Source organism: Pseudorca crassidens, chromosome 2, assembly GCF_039906515.1.
Source record: "Pseudorca crassidens isolate mPseCra1 chromosome 2, mPseCra1.hap1, whole genome shotgun sequence".
NCBI classification, from domain to species: Eukaryota; Metazoa; Chordata; class Mammalia; order Artiodactyla; family Delphinidae; genus Pseudorca; species Pseudorca crassidens.
Genome location: NC_090297.1, coordinates 128,046,951 through 128,069,768, shown reverse-complemented (window position 1 = coordinate 128,069,768; position 22,818 = coordinate 128,046,951). Strand labels below are relative to the sequence as shown.

At 38.5% G+C, this 22,818-nt stretch overlaps 1 protein-coding gene, 1 long non-coding RNA gene and 1 other non-coding gene across 7 annotated transcripts in view; 2 read left to right on the top strand and 1 right to left on the bottom strand.

Moving 5' to 3' along the window:
* The window catches only part of LOC137219703 (uncharacterized), an 87,263-nt gene that overhangs the window by 21,826 nt on the left and 42,619 nt on the right, over positions 1-22,818 (top strand). The window lies entirely within an intron of this gene.
* Positions 11,893-11,997, top strand: LOC137220294 (U6 spliceosomal RNA). Its single transcript, XR_010941602.1, has one exon. It is a non-coding gene; the product is annotated as a U6 spliceosomal RNA (small nuclear RNA).
* Positions 13,421-22,818, bottom strand: part of SUCO (SUN domain containing ossification factor) — a 76,225-nt gene continuing 66,827 nt past the window's right edge. For 4 of the 5 annotated variants that reach the window (XM_067728656.1, XM_067728660.1, XM_067728659.1 and 1 more), the window contains 2 exons: positions 16,594-16,649; positions 13,421-15,447 (listed from right to left, as the gene is read on the bottom strand). In XM_067728656.1, the coding sequence (XP_067584757.1) occupies positions 15,004-15,447; positions 16,594-16,649 (500 nt within the window). In that variant the 3' untranslated portion in view covers positions 13,421-15,003. The remainder of the gene's footprint in view (positions 15,448-16,593; positions 16,650-22,818) is intronic. The other variant, XM_067728658.1, reaches the window with a different exon arrangement.

The window sequence follows — 22,818 nt, the reverse complement described above, 5'->3', positions numbered from 1 at the left end:
TCTTCTTCTTGGGTTGATCCCTTGATCATTATGTAATGTCTTTCTTTGTCTCTTATAATAGTCTTTATTTTCAAGTCTATTTTGTTTGGTAATGAGAATTGCTACTCCAGCTTTCTTTTGCTTTCCACTTGCATGGAATATCTTTTTCCATTCCCTTACTTTCAGTCTGTATGTGTCTCTAGGTCTGAGGTGGGTCTCTTGTAGACAGCATATATATGGGTCTTGTTTTTGTATGCATTCCGCCAATCTGTGTCTTTTGGTGGGAGCATTTAGTCCATTTACATTTAAGGTAATTATCGATATGTATGTTCCTCTTCCCATTTTCTTAATTGTTTTGGGTTCGTTATTGTAGGTCTTTTCCTTCTCTTGTTTTTCTTGCCTAGAGAAGATCCTTTAGCATTTGTTGTAAAGCTGGTTTGGTGGTGCTGAACTCTCAGCTTTTTCTTGTCTGTAAAGGTTTTAATTTCTCCAACAAATCTATATGAGATCCTTGCTGGGTAATCTTGGTTGCAGGCTTTTCTCCTTCATCACTTTAAATATGTCCTGCCAGTCCCTCTGGCTTGCAGAATTTCTGCTGAAAGATGAGCGGTTAACCTTATGGGGATTCCCTTGTGTGTTATTTGTTGTTTTTCCCTTGCTGCTTTTAATATGTTTTCTTTGTATTTAATTTTTGACAGTTTGATTAATATGTGTCTTGGCATGTTTCTCCTTGGATTTATGCTGTATGGGACCCTCTGTGTTTCCTGGACTTGATTAACTATTTCCTTTCCCATATTAGGGAAGTTTTCAACTATAATCTCTTCAAATATTTTTTCAGTCCCTTTCTTTTTCTCTTCTTCTTCTGGAACCCCTATAATTCGAATGTTGGTGCATTTAATATTGTCCCAGAAGTCTGTGAGACTGTCCTCAGTTCTTTTGATTCTTTTTTCTTTATTCTGCTCTGCAGTAGTTATTTCCACTATTTTATCTTCCAGGTCACTTATCTGTTCTTCTCCCTCAGTTATTCTGCTATTGATCCTATCTAGAGTATTTTTAATTTCATTTATTGTGTTGTTCATCGTTGCTTGTTTCAACTTTAGTTCTTCTAGGTCCTTGTTAAATGTTTCTTGCATTTTGTCTATTCTATTTCCAAGATTTTGGATCATCTTTACTATCATTATTCTGAATTCTTTTTCAGGTAGACTGCCTATTTCCTCTTCATTTGTTAGGTCTGGTGGGTTTTTATCTTGCTCCTTCAATTGCTGTGTGTTTTTCTGCCTTCTCATTTTACTTATCTTACTGTGTTTGGGGTCTCCTTTTTGAAGGCTGCAGGTTCGTAGTTCCCGTTGTTTTTGGTGTCTGTCCCAGTGGCTAAGGTTGGTTCAGTGGGTTGTGTAGGCTTCCTGGTGGAGGGGACTAGTGCCTGTGTTCTGGTGGATGAGGCTGGATCTTGTCTTTCTCGTGGGCAAGTCCACATCTCTTGGTGTGTTTTGTGGTGTCTGTGGACTTATTATGATTTTAGGCAGCCTCTCTGCTAATGGGTGGGGTTGTGTTCCTGTCTTGCTAGTTATTTGGCATAGGGTGTCCAGCACTGTAGCTTGCTGGTCACTGAGTGAAGCTGGGTGCTGGTGTTGAGATGGAGATCTCTGGGAGATTTTCGCCATTTGATATTATGTAGAGCTGGGAGGTCTCTTGTGGACCAGTGTCCTGAAGTTGGCTCTCCCACCTCAGAGGCACAGCACCGACTCCTGGCTGCAGCACCAAGAGCCTTTCACCCATACGGCTCAGAATAAAAGGGAGAAAAATTAGAAAGCAAGAATTAGTAGAAGTAGAAAGAAAGAAGGAAGGAAAGAAAGAAAGAAAGGAGGGAGGGAGGGAGGAAGGAAGGAAGGAGGGAAGGAGGGAAGGAAGGAAAAAAGAAAAAAAGAAAGAAGATAAAGTAAAATAAAATAAAGTAAGATAAAATTAAATAAAGTTATTAAAATAAAAAATAATTAAGAAAAATTTTTTTTAAAAAAATGGTCATATAGAACCCTAGGACAAATGGTGAAAGCAAAGCTATACAGACAAAATCTCACACAGAGGCATGCACATACACACGCACATACAGACTCACAAAAAGAGGAAAAGGGGAAAAAATCATAAATCTTGCTCTTAAAGTCCACCTCCTCAAATTGGGATGATTTGTTGTCTAAAGGAGGGAAGGAAGGAAAGAACAAAAGAAAGAAGATAAAGTAAAATAAAATAAGCTAAAATAAAATTAAGTTATTAAAATAAAAATAATTTTTAAGAAAAATAAAATAAAATAAAAAAATGGATGGGTAGAACCCTAGGACAAGTGGTGGAAGCAAAGCTATACAGACAAAATCTCACACAGAAGCATACACATACACAGTCACAAAAAGAGGAAAAGGGGAAAAAATCATAAATGTTGCTCTCAAAGTCCACCTCCTCAATTTGGGATGATTCGTTGTCTATTCAGGTATTCCACAGATACAGGGTACATCACGTTGATTGTGGAGCTTTAATCCGATGCTTCTGAGGCTGCTGGGCGAGGTTTCCTTTTCTCTTCTTTGTTCTCACAGCTCCCGGGGCTCAGCTTTGGATTTGGCCCTGCCTCTGTGTGTAGGTCTCCAGAAGGCGTCTGTTCTTCGCTCAGACAGTATGGGGTTAAAGGAGCAGCTGCTTCGGGGACTCTGGCTCGCTCAGGCCGGAGTCAGGGAGACGTACGGAGTGCGGGGCGAGCCTGTGGCGGCACAGGCCGGCGTGACGTTGCAGCAGCCTGAGGCATACCGTGCGTTCTCCCGGGGAAGTTTTCCCTGGTTCCCGGGACCCTGGCAGTGGCGGGCTGCACAGGCTCCCCTGAAGCAGGGTGTGGATAGTGACCTGTGCTCGCACACAGGCTTCTTGGTGGCGGCAGCAACAGCCTTAGCCTCTTATGCCCGTCTCTGGGGTCCGCGCTTCTAGCTGCGGCTCGCAGCCGTCTCTGGAGCTCCTTTAAGCAGCGCTCTTAATTCCCTCTCCTAGCGCACCAGGAAACAAATAGGGAAGAAAAAGTTTCTTGCCTCTTCGGCAGGTCCAGACTTTTCCCCAGACTCCCTCCCAGCTAGCCGTGGCGCACTAACCCCCTGCAGTCTGTGTTCACGCCGCCAACCCCAGTCCTCTCCCAGCGCTCCGACCGAAGCCCGAGCCTCAGCTCCCAGCCCCGCCCACCCCTGCAGGTGAGCAGACAAGCCTCTCGAGCTGGTGAATGCCAGTCGGCACCGATCCTCTGTGTGGGAATCTCTCCGCTTCGCCCTCCACACTCCTGTTGCTGTGCTCTCCTCTGCGGCTCCGAAGCTTTCCCCCCTGCCTCCCACCGTCTCCGCCCGCGGAGGAGCTTCCTAGTGTGTGGAAACCTTTCCTCCTTCACAGTTCCCTCCCACTGGTGCAGGTCCCATCCCTATCCTTTTATCTCTGTTTATTCTTTTTTCTTTTATCCTGTACGTGGGGAGTTTCTTGCCTTTTGGGAGGTCTTCTGCCAGCGTTCAGTAGGTGTTCTGTAGTTGTTCCAATGTGTAGATGTATTTCTGGTGTATCTGTGGGGAGGAAGGTGATCTCTGCATCTTATTCTTCCACCATCTTCCTGGAAGCCTCCTAAATTCATTCTTTTATATGTAGCTGTCCAGTTTTCCCAGCACCACTTATTGAAGGGATTGTCTTTGAAAAACCACTGTATATTCTTGCTTCCTTTGTAATAGATTGATTGACCATAAGTGCAGGGGGTTATTTCTGGGCTTTCTATCCTATTCCATTAATCTATGTGTCTGTTTTTGTGCCAGTACCATACTGTTCTTATGACTGTAGCTTTGTAGTATAGCCTGAAGTCAGTGATTCCTACAACTCTGTTCTGCTTAAGATTGTTTTGGCTATTTGGGGTCTTTTGTGTTCCCAGACAAATTTTAAAATTTTGTTCTAGTTCTGTGAAAAATGCTATTGGTAATTTGATAGGGATAGCATTGTATCTATGGATTGCCTTATGGATTGGGTAGTATAGTCATTTTGACAATATTGATTCTTCCAATCCAAGAATATGGTATATCTTTCCATCTGTTTCTGTCATCTTCAGTTCCTTTCATCAACGTCTTATAGTTTCAGGAGTACAGGTTTTTTGCCTCCTTAGGTAGGCTTATTCCTAGGTATTTTATTCTTTTTTATGTGATGGTAAGTAGGATTGTTTCCTTAATTTTTCTTTCTGATCTTTTCTTGTTAACGTATAGGGATGCAAGAGATTTCTGTGTATTAATTTTGTATCCTGCATCTTTACCAAATTCACTGAGCTCTAGTAGTTTTTTGGTAGTGTCTTTAGGATTTTCTCTGTATAGTATCATGTCATTTTCAAACAATGAAAGTGTTACTTTTTCTTTCCCAATTTGGTTTCCTTTTATTTCTTGTCAATTTCCATGGCTAGGACTTCCAAAACTATGAATAAAAGTGGTGAGAGTGGACATCCTTGTCTCATTCCTGATCTTAGAGAAAATGCTTTCAGCTTTTCACCATTGAGAATGATGTTAACTGTGGGTTTGTCATATATGGCGTTTTATTATGTAGAGTTAGATTCCCTCTATGCCCGCTTTCCGGAGACTTTTTATTATAACTGGATGCTGAATTTTGTCAAAAGCTTTTTCTGCCTCAATTGACATGATCGTACAGTTTTTATTCTTCAATTTGTTAATGTGGTATATCACGCTGATTGATTTTCAGATACTGAAGAATCCTTACATCAGTGGGAAAAATCCCAGTTGAGTGTGGTGTATGATCCTTTCACCAAATTGTTGGAGTCGTTTGCTGGCATTTAGTTGAAGATGTTTGCCTCTATTTTCCTTAGTGATATTGGCCTGTAATTCTCTTTTTTTGTGGTATATTTGTTTTGTTTTGACATCAGCATATTGGTGGCCTCATAGAATGGGAGTGTTCCTTCCTGTGCGAGGAGTTCCAAATGGATAGGTGTTAACTCTTCTCTAAATGTTTGATAGAATTTGCCTGTGAAGCCATCTGGTCCTGGACTTGGGTTTGTTGGAAATTTTTTAATCACAGTTTTAATTTCAGTGTTTGTGATTGGTCTGTTCATGTTTTCTATTTCTTCCTGGTTCAGTCTTGGAAAGGTGTACCTTTCTAAGAATTTGTCCATTTCTTCTACGTTGTCCATTTTATTGGCATATAGTTGCTTATAAAAGTCTCTTATGATCCTTTGTATTTCTATGGTGTAAATTGTAACTTCTCCTTTTTCATTTCTAATTTTATTGATTTGAGCTCTCTCCCGTTTTTTCTTGATGAGTCTGGCTAAAGGTTTATCAATTTTGTTTATCTTTTCAAAGAACCAGCTTTTAGTTTCATTGATCTTTGCTATGTCTCTATTTCATTTATTTCTGCTCTGGTCTTTATGATTTCTTTCCTTAACTAACTTTGGGTTTTGTTTGTTCTTATTTCTCTAGTTGGTTTAGGTGTAAGGTTAGGTTGTTTATTTGAAATTTTTCTTGTTTCCTGAGGTAAGATTGTACTGCTATAAACTTTCCTCTTAGAACTGCTTTTGCTGCATCCCATGATTAGGTTTTGGTTTGTTGTGTTTTCATTACCATTTGTCTCTAGGTATTTTGTGATTTCCTCTTTGATTTCTTCAGTGACCCATTGCTTGTTCAGTAACATATTGTTTAGTCTCCATGTGTCTGTGGTTTTTATATTTTTCTTCCTTCTGATTGATTTCTAATCTCAGTGTTGTTGTCGGAAAAGATAGTTGATATGGTTTCAATTTTCTTACATTTACTGAGGCTTGACTTGTAGCACAGATGTGACCTATTCTGGAGAATGTTCCATGTGCACTTGAGACGAATTATATTCTGCTGCTTTCAGATGGAATGTTCTATAAATATCAGTTAAGCCCATCTGGTCTTATGTGTCATTTAAGGCCTGTGTTTCCTTATTGATTTTTCTGTCTGGATGACCTGTCTGTTGATGAAAGTGGGGTGTTAAATCTCCCACTATTATTGTGTTACTATCGATTTTCTCCTTTTATGGCTGTTAGCATTTGCCTTATGTTGAAGTGCTCCTATGTTGGGTGCATATATATTTACATTTGTTATATCTTCTTCTTGGATTGATCCCTTAATCATTATTCTTTTTCTCTTGTAAGTCTTTATTTAAAAAAATATTGTTTACTTTATGAGTAAACATATGAGTATTGTTACTCCAACTTTGTTTTGATTTCCATTTGCATGGAACACATTTTTTCCATCCCCTTACTTTCAGTCCGTATGTGTCCCTAAGATCTGAAGTGGGTCTCTTGTAGACAGTAAATACACGGGTCTTGTTTTTGTATCCATTCAGCCATTCTATATCTCTTGGTTGGGGCACTTAATCCGTTTACATTTAAGGTAATTATTGATATGTATGTTCTTATTGCCATTTTGTTAATTGTTTTGGATGTGCTTTTGTAGGTCTTTTCTCTTCCCTTCCTCTCTTGATTTGATGACTATCTCTAGTGTTGTGTTTGGATGGGTTTTTCTTTTGTGTGTGTGTATCTATTGTAGATTTTAGGTTTGCATTCCCATGAAGTTTTGATATAGCAGTCTGTATAGATACAAGATAGTTTTAAGTTGGTTATCTCTTAATTTCAAATGTATTTCCAATATCCTGCATTTGTACTCTCCTCTTCTCATGATTGCTGGTTTTGATATCATATTTGTGTGCAGATGATTTCATACCTTTACTTTGTTTGCCTTTACTGGTGAGCTTTTTCATTTGTAATTTTCTTGTTTTTAGTTGTAGCCTTTTCTTTTCCTCCTAGAGAGATTGCTTTAGCATTTGTTGTAAAGCTGGTTTGGTGGTGCTGAATTCTCTTAGCTTTTGCTTTTCTGTAAAGCTTTTGATTTCTCCATCAAATCTGAATGAGAGCCTTGCTGGGTAGAGTATTCTTGGTTTTAGGTTTTTCCCTTTCATCACTTTAAATATATTGTGCCACTCCCTTCTGGCCTGCAGGGTTTCTGCTGAAAATTCAGCTGATAACCTTATGGAGATTCCCTTGTAATTTGTTGCTTTTCCCTTGTTACTCTCAATATTTTTTTGTCTTTAATTTTTGTCAGTTTGATTAATATGTGTCTTGACGTGTTCCTCCTTGGGTTTATCCTGCATGGGACTCTCTCTCCTTCCTAGACTCGAGTGTTTCCTTTCTCATGTTAGGTAAGTTTCCGGTTATAATCTCTTCAAATATTCTCGGGCCCTTTCTCTCTCTCTCTTCCTTCTGGGACCCCTATAATGTGAATGTTTGTGTGTTTAATGTTGTCCCAGTAGTCTCTAAGACTGTCCTTATTTCTTTTCATTCTATTTTCTTTTTTCTGTTCTGCAGCGGTGGTTTCCACCACTATGTTTTTCAGCTCACTTATTCCTTCTTCTGCCTCATTTATTCTGGCATTGGTTCCTTCCAGTGTGTTTTTCATTTCAATTATTGTATTATTCATCTGTTTGTTTATTGTTTAAACCTTCTAGATCTTTGTTATACATTTCTTGCATCTTCTCAGTCTGTGCCTCCATTCTTTTTCTGAGATATTGGATCATCTTTACTATCATTACTCTGAATTCTTTTTCAGGTAGATTGCCTATCTCCACTTCACTTAGTTGTTCTTCTGGGGTTTTATCCTGTTTCTTTGTCTGGAACATATTTCTCTGCCGTCTCATTTTGTCTAATTTTCTGTGTTTGTGGGCTCCTTTCTGCAGGCTGCAGGATTGTATTTCCTCTTGCTTCTGGTGTCTGTCCCCTGGTGGGTGACGTTGGTCCAGAGGCTTGTGCAGGGTTCCTGGTGGGAAGGACTGGTGCCTGCCCACTGGTGGGTGGTGCTGGGTTTTGTCCCTCTGGTGGGCAGGACCATGTCAAGGGGTGTATTTAGAGGTGGCTGTGAGCTCAGTACAACTTTAGGTGCCTGTCAGCAGATGGGTGGGGCTGTGTTCCCCCCTGCTGTTTGTTTGGCCTGTAGTTATCCCAGCACTTGAGCCTGCAGGCTGTTGGGTGGGGTTGGGTCTCGGTGCCAAAATGGAGACCTCCAGGAAATCTCATGCCGATTAATATTCCTTGGGACTTCCGCCACCAGTGTCCTTGCCCTCAGTGAGCCACAGCTGACCCATGCCTCACCAGGAGACCCTCCAAGACCCACAGGTAGGTCTAGCCCAAGCTCCTATGGAGTCACTGCTTTGTGCTGGGTCCCAGTGCACGTAAAATCTTGTGTGCACCCTCCAAAAGTGGAACCTCCGTTTCACCCAGTCCTGTGGAGCTCCTGCACTCAAGCCCCACTGGCCTTCAAAGCCAAATGCTCTGGGGGCTCCTTCTACTGTGGCCAGACCCTCAGGCTGGGGAGCCTGATATGAGGCTCAGAACTCACTCCTGTGGGAGAACCTCTGCAATATAATTATTTTCCAGTTTTTGGGTTGCCCAGCTGGCGGGTATGGAATCTGTCTTATATCGTGGAAGTGCCCCTCCTACCGTCTTGTTGTGGCTTCTTCTTTGTCTTTGGATGTGAAGTATCTTTTCTGGTGGGTTCCAGTCTTTTTTGTCAATGATAATTAAGTTAGTTGTAATTTTGGTGTTTTACTGAGAGGAGGTGAGTTCACGTCCTTCTACCCCTGCCATCTTGTCTGGAATCAAGGGGCTGCTTTTAGTTTGGATGATTGTTGCCTCTTTCCACAGTGTGTGTGCTGGCTCTTATCCTCTTGATATGACGTGTGCAGGCACGGTGGCCTGTGCACACTCCTGGTACGGCGGGGGCATTGATCAACACCCGCTCCCGGGTCTCCCAGTGGCAGCAGTGGCCCATGCAGTCCCAGGACAGTAGGGGCAGCAGATGGCACCTGCTCTTGTGTCTCTTAGCGGCAGCAATAACCTACCTACTTGCAGGACAGTAGGAACAGCAATTGGTGCCTGCTCATGGCCTGTGCGCGCTCCCCATATGGTGGTGGCAGCAATCGGCGCCCACCCACGGGTCTCACAGTGGTAGTGGCGGGCTGTGCAACTCCCCCCGCCAGGACAGCAAGTGGCACCTGCTTGCCGGTCCCTTAGCTGTGGCAGTGGCCCATGTCTGTCTCTGGAGCCCAAGATGGTGGCAGCAGCTTGCACCTGCCCCCAGAACTTGTGTAAGTGGTGCCTTGTTGCCTGAGAGCCCACAAGTAGGAAAAGAAACTCCTATGGCAGTCCTGCCCATCTTCTCAAGTGGTGTTTTGCCTCTCTGGTGGGCCCAGGTCTCTTCTGAGTGCACACTCAGTTGTCACTCTCCAACCTTTTCAGGCTGTCTGCATGCAGCTAACCCTGGTCCTATCCCTGGGTCTGACATCTGAAGCTCGAGCTTCAGCACCCAGCCCCGCCCACACCAGCATACAAGCGTCCCAGGCTGGGGAGCACAGGGCAGAGGTACTGACCATCTGTGCAGGTCCTTCCACAAACTGGTTGCTGCACTCTCCTCCGAGGCTCTATGGCTCCCCCTCCATCCAGGCTGGTCTCCCCACCATTGAGGGGATTTCCCATGGTGGGGGAACCTTTCCTCCTTCACATCTCCCTCCCTGGGGTGCAGGTCCTGTCCCAATTCCTTCTTTTTCTTTTTTCTTTTGTCCTACCCAGTTACATGGAGTTTTCTTGCCCTTTTGGAAGTCTGAGGTCTTCTGCCAGCATTCAGTAGATATTCTGTGTGAATAGTTCCACTTGTAGATGTGTTTTTGCTGTATCTCTGGGAAGAGGTAAGCTCCACATCCTACTGCCCCACCATCTTGATTCCTCTTCCATTGCTGTTGACTTTTAAGGGTGTTGAGTTGAAATGGTAAAAGGGAAGTCCATCATTCAGCCATTCTTGGAAGTCAAGGACAAAGATAGGAAGCATTGCCTTTGCCCTAATGAAGAATAAGGTTCATTTGAAAATATTTTGAAAGTGTCATTTTTTCCCCTCCCCTATAGGAAAGAGAATTTTCTTTTGAGTGAAAGAAAAGTGATTTGGGAGTGGGACAAGAAAGACCAGGGTGTAAAGGGAACTTAAGAAAGCCATCATCGTTTTATTGTTGTAGGGCATGTCTCATGACTATTGCATGGTTTTGTTTTTAAGGAAGCCTGCTTGGTTTTGTGGTTAGGCAAACCTGCTTTCTTGAGTGATCATTAACTTACAGGGGTCTCCCATACATTTTTCTTATGTTCCCTTAGTGGGATTATCTATTTAATCACCTACTTTGTCCCTTTACTCTGTTCTTATCAGTATGACCAATGGACTGTAGGATTCGGTGAAATCGAAGAATTGTTAGTTAGGGTGTGAGGGGGCATGAGCTAGAAAAATAGGAGGTGTTCAGAGTTGGGTGCTTGAAATTGGTATTAAGGATTATGGATATTGACAGTGATAAACACTAGGATTTAATCATGGGAGTTAAAGTGGCTAATACAGGCTGGAGAATAAGATCTTAGGGGAAAGAAGGCAAAGAAGTGAGAAACTAGAAAAAATAATGTGTAGACATTGAAACCAAGGATTATGACAGAAACAGTATTAGAATGACAGTGACCCCATGAAGGAAGATGAGAGAGGGTGAGAGAAAACAGGGGTTCACTTGCAACAAGGAGAAAGAGTAGATGCTAGAGTTTGTCAATATAAGATACAAAGTGAGGCGTTTCAGGCACTGAAGATTAAGGAGACCATCTATTCTACCTCTAGGTCGAGTGGTATGAGGCAGTCAGGAAGAAAAAAAGTGACCTCCTGGAAAGAATTCAAGGAAAGTAGTTTCAGTTAGAATAAGGAGGTGAAGAGAAGGTTGAAAGAAGTTAAAGATTTAGGAAATTTTACTGATGACTGACTTTTGAGTTCCAGGGGACACAGGGGAAGTGTTTTTAGGTGTTGGTGAAGGAACATGGGTCCAGAAAGAAGGATGTGAAGAGCCATATGGGGTTTCTTGTGGTGATAAAATTAATAGGAATCAAAGGCATACGAAATATGCCTTAATGGTTTTGAGGCATAAAACTGTGGCAAGGCCTTATAACAAGGGGTAGCAAGGTCTTTCCAGGGGCCCTGCAGAGCTCTGGAGTGACTTATTGACACCTGCAATGGAAGCACTGAGGGTGGAATCTTACTCAGAGCACATCTGGCTCAAAGCTCCCTGCTGACCCTGCTAATGGATGGTGGTTGTAGACTGAGGCTGGAGAGGACAGTCTTACACCTGCTGGTTGATGCCCAGAGACAAAGGGATGAGATCTCACTCTGAGCATCAAAACATTAATAGCTAACATTGTGTGTACTACATGCTAGGCACATGATAGTTTTACATGTATAAGCATGACTGATCTTCAGAACAATTATCTGAAATAGGTGCTGTTACACATATTTACAGGTGAGAAATCTGATGCTTAATGAGATTATGACTGATTGTGATTTTGTCTAATGCCAAACTCAAGAGATAGAGAACAAATATGAAACTAGGCAGTATGATTTAAACACCTGCTCTTAAGTGGGATAATACACCACCTACATAGGGAACTATTCTGGGTGTAAAACTTGGTTTTTATCCCTTATAAACTTAAAAATCACAAATGCTTCTGTTTGCTCAAAAAGACTTATTTTACAAGTTTTATAACAGAAGGTATTTGTTTGGGTTTTCAATATCTTGATTTGTCAAAAAAAATGGAATGCCAAGTTGGTAATCTGGGGTGTATGACCTTATAAATGCAAGTGATGAACTCTGTTGTAAACAAATATTCTAAAGATTAATTTTGAAAGTAATAGACTAAGTGGAGTATAGTGCAGTGGAGTATAATACATGTTCCAATAGGATTATTTTTAATGTCTTAATGTCATATAAATGAATACTTGTGGGTTGGGATAAAATTTATAGTGACAGTGTTGATACATCACTAGAAAAGCTCTTAATAGCCACTTTGGTAGCTCAGACACTAAAACTGGAATGATTCAGAGAAAATAAGTATGGCCCTTACACAAGGAAGACATGCAAAGTCATAAAGCAATCTGTACATTTTAAAAGAAACTAGACAGTGAAACCAAATGAAACTTGACTGGCCCTTGGTAAAGGAAGAAGGAAAGGAAAAGGAAGGAAAGAGTATGCATGTGGACCTGTGGAGAAATCTGATCATGGAGTGTGTATTAGATATTAGGGAATTACTGACTCTCAGGTGTGATACTAGTATTATGGTCATGTAGGTGAATGTTCTTATTCTTAGAAAACACATGCGTAAGTATTCAGGGGTTAAGAGCATGATATCTTTCAACTTTCAAAGGGCTCACCCAAAAAATGTGTTTAATACATGTCTATGTATGTATAAAAAGAAAACTACAAATGCTAATTGTTGAACCTGGGTAACAGTGCATGGGAATTCACGTTTTCTATGGATTTGAAATTTCTCAAGTTAAAAAGTTGGGGAAAAGCATGAGGCTTTTAAGTAACTTTGTTCTATGAAATAGAGAGTTAAAACATATTTCTAAATAGACATGTTGCTTATTATACTGTGATCTTAAATTTGTTCAACCAGGTTAACAAATATAAGTTTATATCTACTTCATATTCGTGCCGACAAGTTTATATATTCACACTGGGGACACATCAAAAACTGGCAAATCAGTAAGTGGCAAAATAAGCACAGTAACTGGAGATACAGAGTTGAAAATGGTTGCTGCTGGGGAGCAAGGAACCCTTGATGGGGGAAAGGCTGGGGTGTTGAGGGACGTGTAGTGGCAGAGAATAGAGAACAGCTGTCTTTCTGTGCAAACCTTACCTTATAAAACTATTTCATTCCTCAAATTATATAACTCTATTTTTAAAAATCCAATTATAAGAACTTTACTTTGTGTTCTTGCTCTTACAGATCCCTTCGTTTCTTCTTATTTCTTGCTGTTTTAATGCTTTACTTAATATTAGAAGAAATAAAATAAAGTTGACTACCAAGGAACATTGAAAGCCTATTACATATACACACACACACACACACACACACACACACACACATATACACACACACACGTATAGCTTTGCTTCTCGCCAGTCACAAATCTATTATTGGCAAGAATTTTCATGTTTTCCCCTCATGTAAGTATAATCTCAGAGAGGAAAAATAAACCCCAAATTGTAAAATGTTATGCCATGTTTATATATGGAAAAAATTAACAATTAGTAGCCTTAAAGATGGCACCTAATAAGAGAAAAGCACATAAACGTAGTCTACTAAATATTCAAAACTCTCATTTCAGTGTTTGAAATGGTGAAATTCTGACTGTATAGGGAACAAAATGTTTCTGTCAAAGTTCAATCAGTTTGTAGTTGGCTGAAATGTGACTAATTATTTAACAGGATGCTGCTGTATTTAACTTTAAAAGTGGCAAAAACAAATCTGTTCAGAGTAACAAGTTTGTAAAAGTTCTCCTTCAAAGAACAGAAGAGCCAGTAATTAATAAAGACAAGTGTTCAGATTTATTTGGAAATTCACAGTTTCTAATGGCACTACAGCTCCGTAGTTACATATTGAAAGTCTTCTTTCCACAACCCTGGATGCTGCACACAGATGGTGTAACTTCCCGCTCTACCTCTGCTCTCATCTGGACCTCTTTTCAATGGGTTTCTATACAATCAGGCCCTCTTGCTCTGAATGGCTAATTGTACAGATTGGAAAAAATTTTAAATCATCTAAAACATACTGTTAACCTAAAGCAGCAACTTAAACAAAAGAGGCTTTAAATAAGTCACATTACAACCAATACCCCCAGAAAGGTATTAGACAAGTTTAAAAACAGTTATTACTAAAAGTGCTCAATAACTTAAATCTTGCAACACAAAACGGTCAATTCTCTCCCTTTCAAAAAGAAACTTTCCACTTTCACTCATTACTGTACAAACACATACTTAAGAAATGATTTGATTCAAATACAGTCACTGCCAATTATTTTTAAAGAAAAAAGACGAAGACAAACCCATTGACATCACACATGTATATCTCTGCACATTTGTAGCCAGTACAAAGCAAACATCAAGGAATAATAATCCCTTTAGACTTGACCAATTAGACAAGGCTTGACAAACTCACTAGCTGGTTCTGTGCATATATACATAGGCAGTGATTATGAGACCTGGACTCATTTGACAAACCTTTGAATTTTCCATTTGTAAGAGAAAACAGTGATCTGAAAGTTGGGAGGATTAGTGCTTATTGTGAATGTTGAAAATGTAATGTAGCTAAAGAAAACCCTTAAAAGTGGCTAAATGTGTTTAAAAGGTGAGTTTATAAAACAATTATTTGCAAGTACTAGTTATTTTCAAGAAAAGATCCTGTCGTTTTTTTCTTCCCCTTCTCATTGAATTAGTAACCAAAGAAAACTAGTGTGAATAAGTTAAATGAAAATAACATCAAAAGCATCACCACTTACCTAAAAGAACAGATGTAAAAATTCCATCAAGTGTCTGTTTCAAGTGAGTTTGCTAAACAGAGGTCTAGTTGGCCAAGTCTTTAGGATCTTTACACTGTCTTTACTGATCTTTACTGAACTCCAGGCGCAGATCACATTAAAGCCTTGTAGTGTTTGCAGCTTCAAAAAACTAACAAAGTTATAAAAGAAATCAAATGACAGGAAAAGTTCTCCCTCCTCTTCCAGTGGCATTATAAATAGACAAAAGGCACATAAATATGGGAAGGTGCAAGAAGTAGGAACAAAGCTAAAGGAAGAGGTTTAGGCTTTCATTCCTATCCCACCCAAGGAACTGGGCTTCCGAATTACTTTTGTCCCAGTAATTAATCTGTGAAAAAAATCTTTATAAAATGTCTACCATTGTCCTTGTAGGAAGTGATCAGCCTTGTAAAACTGCAGCTCACTAACCAAGATTGACACAATCCCACCTACTTTTTAAAAAGGCAGGAATCATAATTTCTGAATACTTTTCCCAGTAATATTTTCTCCCTCCCCCAAACCCTTCAAATACCACAGACTGTTCTTCAAAGAACAACAACAAAAGTCTCCAGTATGAAAAGTTCGATTAATTTTAAATATGTCCCGAGACTGCTGTAACACCAAGTGTTCCCACGGTGATCTCTTTGTTTCCTTTGATTATGTCATGCAGGCTTGGCAATGATCCTGACTTAGTCTGTATGAGAGTTTTTATCAATTTTCCTTGGTCTTGGACTTTAGACCGCCTTCGTTTCAAAGCCCTCTTCTCAGTTTTTGTCTTTTGGGACTGTCCATTGCACAGACTTGTGCAAGCTGAAATGCCACAAAAATAAGACTCTTCTGACTGTGATGAAGTTTCTGAGCTTCCTTCAGACGGAGGACCCTTATAAGAAGAGTGATAAACTTCTCCCATATTAGAAAAATCTCTCTGGTTCGTAAAAGGCTTTCTTCCTTTTATGTCGCCATTGGCTATAGGGTGCAATGGATGTGCTGGCTTTATGGTCTCAATTTTTTCAGTTTTGTACTTGCAGCGTTTCTTCTATAACACAAGGAAAAGAAAGGGTAGGAATTAGACCTCCAATAGTTACCTAACCAAATTCAGAGAGCTGAGCTACTGGAGTAAAGTGCCCTCTCCTGGTGGAAAGTAAAAGAGTATTATAAATAGCAAGACATACTGTTATGTTCTTTACAGATACCATAATTACCTTTTCATTTTGTAAATACTACTCAGTCAAACTCTTATCTGCCACCTCTGAATATAGATTAGGGGGCGATAACTAAAATCTGAATGCCTATTATGTGCCAGACATCATTCTAGTTGCTTTCATGTGTATCTTACTTGCTAACCCTGAAAGGTGAGTATCAATATTTTGTCCCTGGTTACCAAATGAAAACACCAAGGTTCACAGGTTTAATTCCCTCCCCAAGTTACAAGGTAGTATGTGGTGAAGTTAGGATTGAATCCTAGGCTATTTCAATCCTAACTTTGCCACATACTACCTTGTAACTTGGGCCAAGTTACAAGATAGTTAAGTTCTAATGGCCAAGTCCTTTCACCTGGAGACAATTACCTCTAATCAAAATGAGGACAACTTACTTTAAGAGGCAAAATGGAAAAAGCACACACTTTGTAACCAAAAAAGCCTAAGTACAGTCTGATTTTTGCCACCTATTTAATGAGTCATTTAAAGAAGATACAAACTCTGAGTTTCAGTGTTCTCACTTAAAAAATGGGCGAGTATCGTCTTCAGGTTGATGTGAGGATTACAGGAATAGCACACACACTGAGTCATTCTTTATTATCAGTGCATGTCAGACACACACTGAGTCATTCTTTATTATCAGTGCATGTCAGACAATCAGCCAGGGGTCAGCAAGTTTTTTCTGTAAAAGCCAGATAGTAAATATTTTAGGCTTTTCAGGTCACATACCCTCTCTCTGCATATTCTTTTTTATTTTACAACTCTTTAAAAATGGCTTCAGGCCCCTATAAAACAGGCCACAGGCCATATATAGCCTATGGGTCATAGTTTGCTGACCCCTGTAAACATTTACATCATTATCATGATTGAAAATAAACAGTAAGTTTAAGGACCACTTAAAGGTTATATTAAAACTTTCAACCTATTTCTTCATCTACACCCACATAACACACCAATATACTTAAAAGGAAACAAAACATTACCTTTTTTTCTGGAGAGAACTTGAGGGGTTCTACAATGTACAGATCATTTGGGTCTACTATAAGTAAGAAAAAAAGCAGACATAAAATGTAGATTATACTATGATTAAATACTATAAATATTATCCCTTTATGATTATTAACAGAACCAATGAATTTTATATATATATATATATATATATATATATATATATATATATATATATAATATATTTATACACTTGAAATTAGTAAGCCAAAAGCAATAAGTTAGGAGAGGGCACCATTCTTATTTTGGGCTTCACTGATCATCATCAAATAAGTTAAGCTATCAGCCAACATAGTAAGGATCCTTGTTTGGGCCAGCTCTACCCTCTTATATGTAATGAGAAAAATCACATTCCAGGTAAGCTAATACCAAACCTATAGATCATCTGAATATTTTTCCAGAAGACTATACTGTGTTGCAAATATGGGTTAACTGTGCAACAAGCAGTTGTGACTGTATGAAAGCCAGTTAAAGGAACATACAAAAAGAGATCTAAGAAGTTTTTTCTAATTGTTTATTACTATGATTTATTGCGATCAAAACTATGATTTATTGTGATCAAAACTATGAACTCCAAAATCTTAAAATAGCTTGAATATGCAGTATCAGCGATCAAGCAATAATGAATGAACACTCTGGCATGGTGAGTAGATTAGAAATACTGGCCTTAGGTTGCTGAAATTTCATTACTTTAAGCACATTCACGACAGCTCTATGCCACCCCCATCCTGACAAGATAAATACGCATATAAAAGAGGCACTCTGAGACTTCAGTCCTATTCAACCCACTAAAAGCAGATGATTTATAGTCTGATGTAGGCAGAAGTTTATAAGTAGCAAACTCATTATAAAAGTTCATGTACCAGAAATCTACTAATAACATGATTCAATGAATTATAATTTTTTACACTGTCTTAGAAATTTGTTGAGAAAGTCATCAAATATATAAAAGTATCCAAAGATTCCTTTAAATAGTCATTTCTATCAGATTACTAATCTCATTCAAATTGCTTTTTTAAAAAACATGACGTGTACTTCTAGGAATGGTTGTTAATGGTTTTCAGATCAACCTCAAGCAATTAAATGAATTTTAAAAAAAAATCACTAACAGCACTGAAGGGCTGTCCAGACTAAGTAAGTAATTCCAGGCCACAACTGAAGGAAAAAGTAGGAACCCAGACAGTCAAGTGGAACACAGAAGTCATTTCTGTCCTGAGAGCTTGCTGCCACTGCCCAGCATCACATATTACTAGCCTGGGAAAGGTCAAAATTCAAAGCACTATTTTAACTGCATGCATATTGCTTTCACACGTCGTGAAGTTGAAAAATTAAGTCAAACCATCATAAGTTGGGGACCACCTGTACATTATACTCCCCTTTCAACAAAAAATTATAAGGCATTTAAAACGGGGCAAACACAGTTTGAAAAGACTAAACGTGCATTAGAACCAGAGTTAGATATGGAAGGAATGCTTAAATTATTAGACCAGGAATTTTTAAAAACCATGATTAATCTAAGGATTTAAGTGGAAAAAAGTAGACAACATCCAAGAACAGATAGATAATGTAAGCAGAAACATTCTAAAAAGGAATTAAAAAGAAATGCTAGAGATCAAACACAGTAACAGAAATGAAGAATGCCTCTGATGGGTTCATTAGTAGACTGAACACAGCTGAGCAAAGAATAACTGAGGCTGAGGATATGATAATAGAAATTTCCAAAACTAAAAAGTAAAGAGAAAAACGAATTTTAAAAAATGAACAGAATACCCAAAAACCGCGGGACAACTACAAAAGGTGTAACATATGAGTAATGAGAATACAGAAAGACAAGAGTAGGAGAATGGAACAGAAGGAATATTGTAAGTAATAATGACAGAATTTCCCCAAATTAATGTCTGACAGTAACCACAGATCCAGGAAACTCAGAATACCAAGAAAGACAAATGCCAAAATTACTACACCCAGGCATTTCATATACAAATTTCAAAAATATCAAAGATGCAAGCTAAAATTGCGAATTGTTGCCAATAGACCTGCTTTTGCAAGAAATGTTAAAAGTAGTTCTTCAGAAAGGAAAATAATACAGGTCAGAAACTCCGATCTGCATAAAAAAAGGAAGAGTATCAGAGAATGAGTAAGTGAAGGTAAGATAAAAACTTTTCTTAATCCATAACATAACAACTTGTTCAAAACAATAATAGCAACAATGTATTTGGGTATGCTTATGTAACTATACATGCTTATATAGAAGTAAAAAGAATGACAAATTATATAAGGGATGAATTAGGAATATTTTGTTATTATAAAATATTCATACTACCTGCAAAGTAGTATAGTGTGATTTGAAAGGGGACTTGTGGGACTTTCCTGGTGGCACAGTGGTTAAGAATCCACCTGCCAATGCAGGGGACATGGGTTCGAACCCTGGTCTGGAAAGATCCCACCTGCCATGGAGCAACTGAGCCCAAGCGCCATATCTACTGAGCCCGCGTGCTGCAACTACTGAAGCCCGCGTGCCTAGAGCCGGTGCTCTGCAACAAGAGAAGCCACCGCAATGAGAAGCCCGCGCACTGCAATGAAGAGCAGCCCCCGCTTGCTGCAACTAGACAAAGCCTGTGCACAGCCACAAAAGATCCCACGTGCCACAACTAAGACCCAATGCAGCCATAAATAAATAAATATTTTTTTTAAAAAAAGACTCCATGTAAAATAGGTTGTCAAGAGTGAAATAGATATCTACATGAAATAAGATATCTGCAACATTTAACCAACTAACAATTAGAATCCAAATCTTAAAAATAACTATAAACCAGTATGAAAGAGAGAAACAACCCAGTAAAAGAACAGGCAAAAACCTTTAATGCCCAGGAAAGTCAAATGAATAAACGGCATAAGTAAAAATGCTCAGCCCCACTAGTAATCAGGTAATGCAAATTACAACTGCAATGAGGTTAAACACTTTAAAATTTGACAATTCTAAGTGCCTGCTGGTAAAAACATAGAATAATGGGAATTCTCATGGTACTGGTGGAAGGATAAACTGATATGACCACTTTGGAAAAGTTTGCCATTATCTTATAACTTGTAGATAAGCATACCCTACAATCCAGCAATTTTACATCTAGGTAATATTCTTAGAGAAACTCATGCAACTATGTGCTGGTATACAAACAAAGGGAATGTTTACAGCAGCATTATCTGTAATAGCCCCAAACTGTAAACAACACAGTACAATGGATAACTACATTGTGATTTAGTCAGTTACTGAAATACTATACAATATTGAAAATGAAGTATAATCATGTATATGAACCTCACAAATAGAATGCTGAAAGAAAGGCAAAAAAGTATATATGGTATGATTCCATTTATCAAAAGCTCAAAACCAGGTAAAAATCAAATTATATTGTTGAGGAATCCAAACATTGATGGTAAAACTATTAAGAAAATGAAGAATATGACTATTTCAAAAGTCAAGGTAGCTATCTCTACAGGAGCAATGCCAAAAGTGCTGGCCTTGTTCTATTTCTTGATCTGGGTGTTAGTTACACAGGTGTTCACTTTATAATTACTTTGCATGTTGTACATTTCAGTTTTGTGCACTTTTTTGTATTTCACTTATAATAAAAATGTCTTACAAAAATCAAAATTTTGGTCCACCTGGCTGGTCAACAAAAGTGAGAGACGTAAATCAAAGTATAAACTACAAAACACTGATGAAAGAAATTAAAGAAGGTACAAAAAAATGGAAAGACATCTCACATTCATGACTGGAGAACTTCATATTGTCAAGATGTCCATACTACCAAAACGATCTATAGATTAAGCATAATCCCTATCAAAATCCTAATAGCATTCTTTTGCTGAAATGCATCCTAAAATTCATATCAAATCCCAAGTGATCTTAAATAGGCAAAACAATTTTTAAAAAATAAAAACAGAGGACTCACACTGCCTGATTTCAAAACACATCACAAAGTTACAGTAATCAAAACAGTGTGGTACTGGTATAAAGAGACATACAGACCAATGGAATAAAAAAAAAAGAGCCCAGGAATAAATCCTCTCACAAATGGTAAAATAATCTTCAACAAGGGTGGCAAGACCACTCAATGGGGAATGAACAGTCTCTTCAACAAATAGTGCTGGGAAAACTGGATATCTATATGCAAAAGAATGAAGTTGAACTCTTATCTTACATCATATACAAAAATTAACTGAAAATGGATTAAGAACCTAAACATAAAACCTAAAACTATAAAATTCCTAGAAGAAAACACAGAAGGAAAACTTCATGACATTGGCCTTGGTAATGATTTCTTGGATGTGACATTTAAAGTATAAGCAACAAAAGCAAAAATAGACAAATGGGACTATATCAAACTTAAAAAAATTTTGTCCATCAAAGGACACAATCAACAGAGTGAAAACGCAACCTACAAAATGGGAGAATATAGCTGCAAATCATATATCTGATAAGGGATTGATATCCAGAATATATAGAACTCTTACAATTTAACAAAAAATAACCTGATTTAAAAATGAGCAAAGGACTTGAATAGACATTTCTTCATAGATGATTTATAAATGGCCAACAAGCACATGAAAAGATGCTCAACATCACTAATCATCAGAGAAACACAAATTAAAAGCAAAATGAGATATCACCTCACATACATTAGGATGGCTACTATCAAAATAGAAAACAAGTACTGGTGAGGATGTGGAGAAATCTGGAACCATTGTGCACTGTTGGTGGAACTGTAAAATGGTGCAACCACTATGACAAACACTGTAAAGTTTCTTCAAAAAATAGAACTACCATATGATCCAGCAATCCCATTTGAGTACATAGTTGACCCTTGAACAACGTGGATTTGAACTGCATGAGTCAACTTAAACGTGGATTTTTTTCAACAGTAAATACTACAGTACTACACAATATGTGGTTGGCTGAATCTGCGGATCCAGAACCTTAGATACGGAGGAACCATGGATATGGAGGGTCAACTATAAATTATACATGGATTTTCAACTGCGCAGAGACTCAGTGCCCCTAACTCCAGCACTGTTCAAGGGTCAACTATATATCCAGAAGAACTGAAAGCAAGGTCTTAAAGATTTATTTGCACACTCATGTTCACAGCAGTATTATTTCACAATAGCCAAGAGGTAGAAGCAACCCAAATGCCCATCAACAGATGAATAAACAAAACATGATTATATCTGTACAACAGAATATTATTCAGTCTTAAAAAAGAAGAAAATCCTGTCACATGCTACAACATGGATGAAACTTGAGGACACTAAGCTAAACGAAATAAGCCAGTCAGAGAAAGACAACTCATATAAGAGGAATCATATTATTTATCAAAATATTCAAATTCACAGAAACAGAAAAAACAACGAAGGTTACCAGGGGCTGGGAGGAGAGGAAAAAAGGGATTGGTTTAATGGATATAGAGTTTCAGATTTACAAAATGGAAAAGTTCTGGAGATCTGTTTCACATCATTGTGAATATACTTAACATTACTGAACTATACACTTAAAAAGTAAATTTTTAAGAGCAAATTAAATTTCAAGATGGTAAATTTTACATGTCTTTTACTACAGTAAGAAAACAAAATAAGACATGGACCCTTCTCACTGAGCTTAGAATTAAAAATAAGGCCAGTACAGGATGGCTAAAATCAAAGTAGACTATAATAAATGCCTTAAGAAGAGATTTAATTCAAACAGGAGAAGAAATAAATGAATTAACAAACAGTGGAATCAGAATTAAAGCCAGCTTCCTGCCTACTGTACTCAACTTTTTTAACTGTAAAGATGAACCAAGATGACACAGTTGTTTAAAACAGAAGTAATTCTATTCTCAGGTACAAAAGGCTATTCTATCTGGCTTTGAAGAGTGACATAGAGAAAAGAAATAGTAAAATAGGATTTCAACTAATTTGAAATGAGACTAGAAATGCTGAGAAGGAAAAACATCTCAACATATTTCCTAATCACATGAACACAGCTCAAATAAGTAATGCACATAACACCCACCACAACGGCTAAAAGACCAGCAATACTAAATGTTAATAGGGATATGGAACAAATGGAACTCTCAAAAAGAGCTGATGGGAGGGCAAATTCATACAACACTCTGCAAAACTGTGTGGCAGTATTTACTAAGGTGGCATATACACAATCT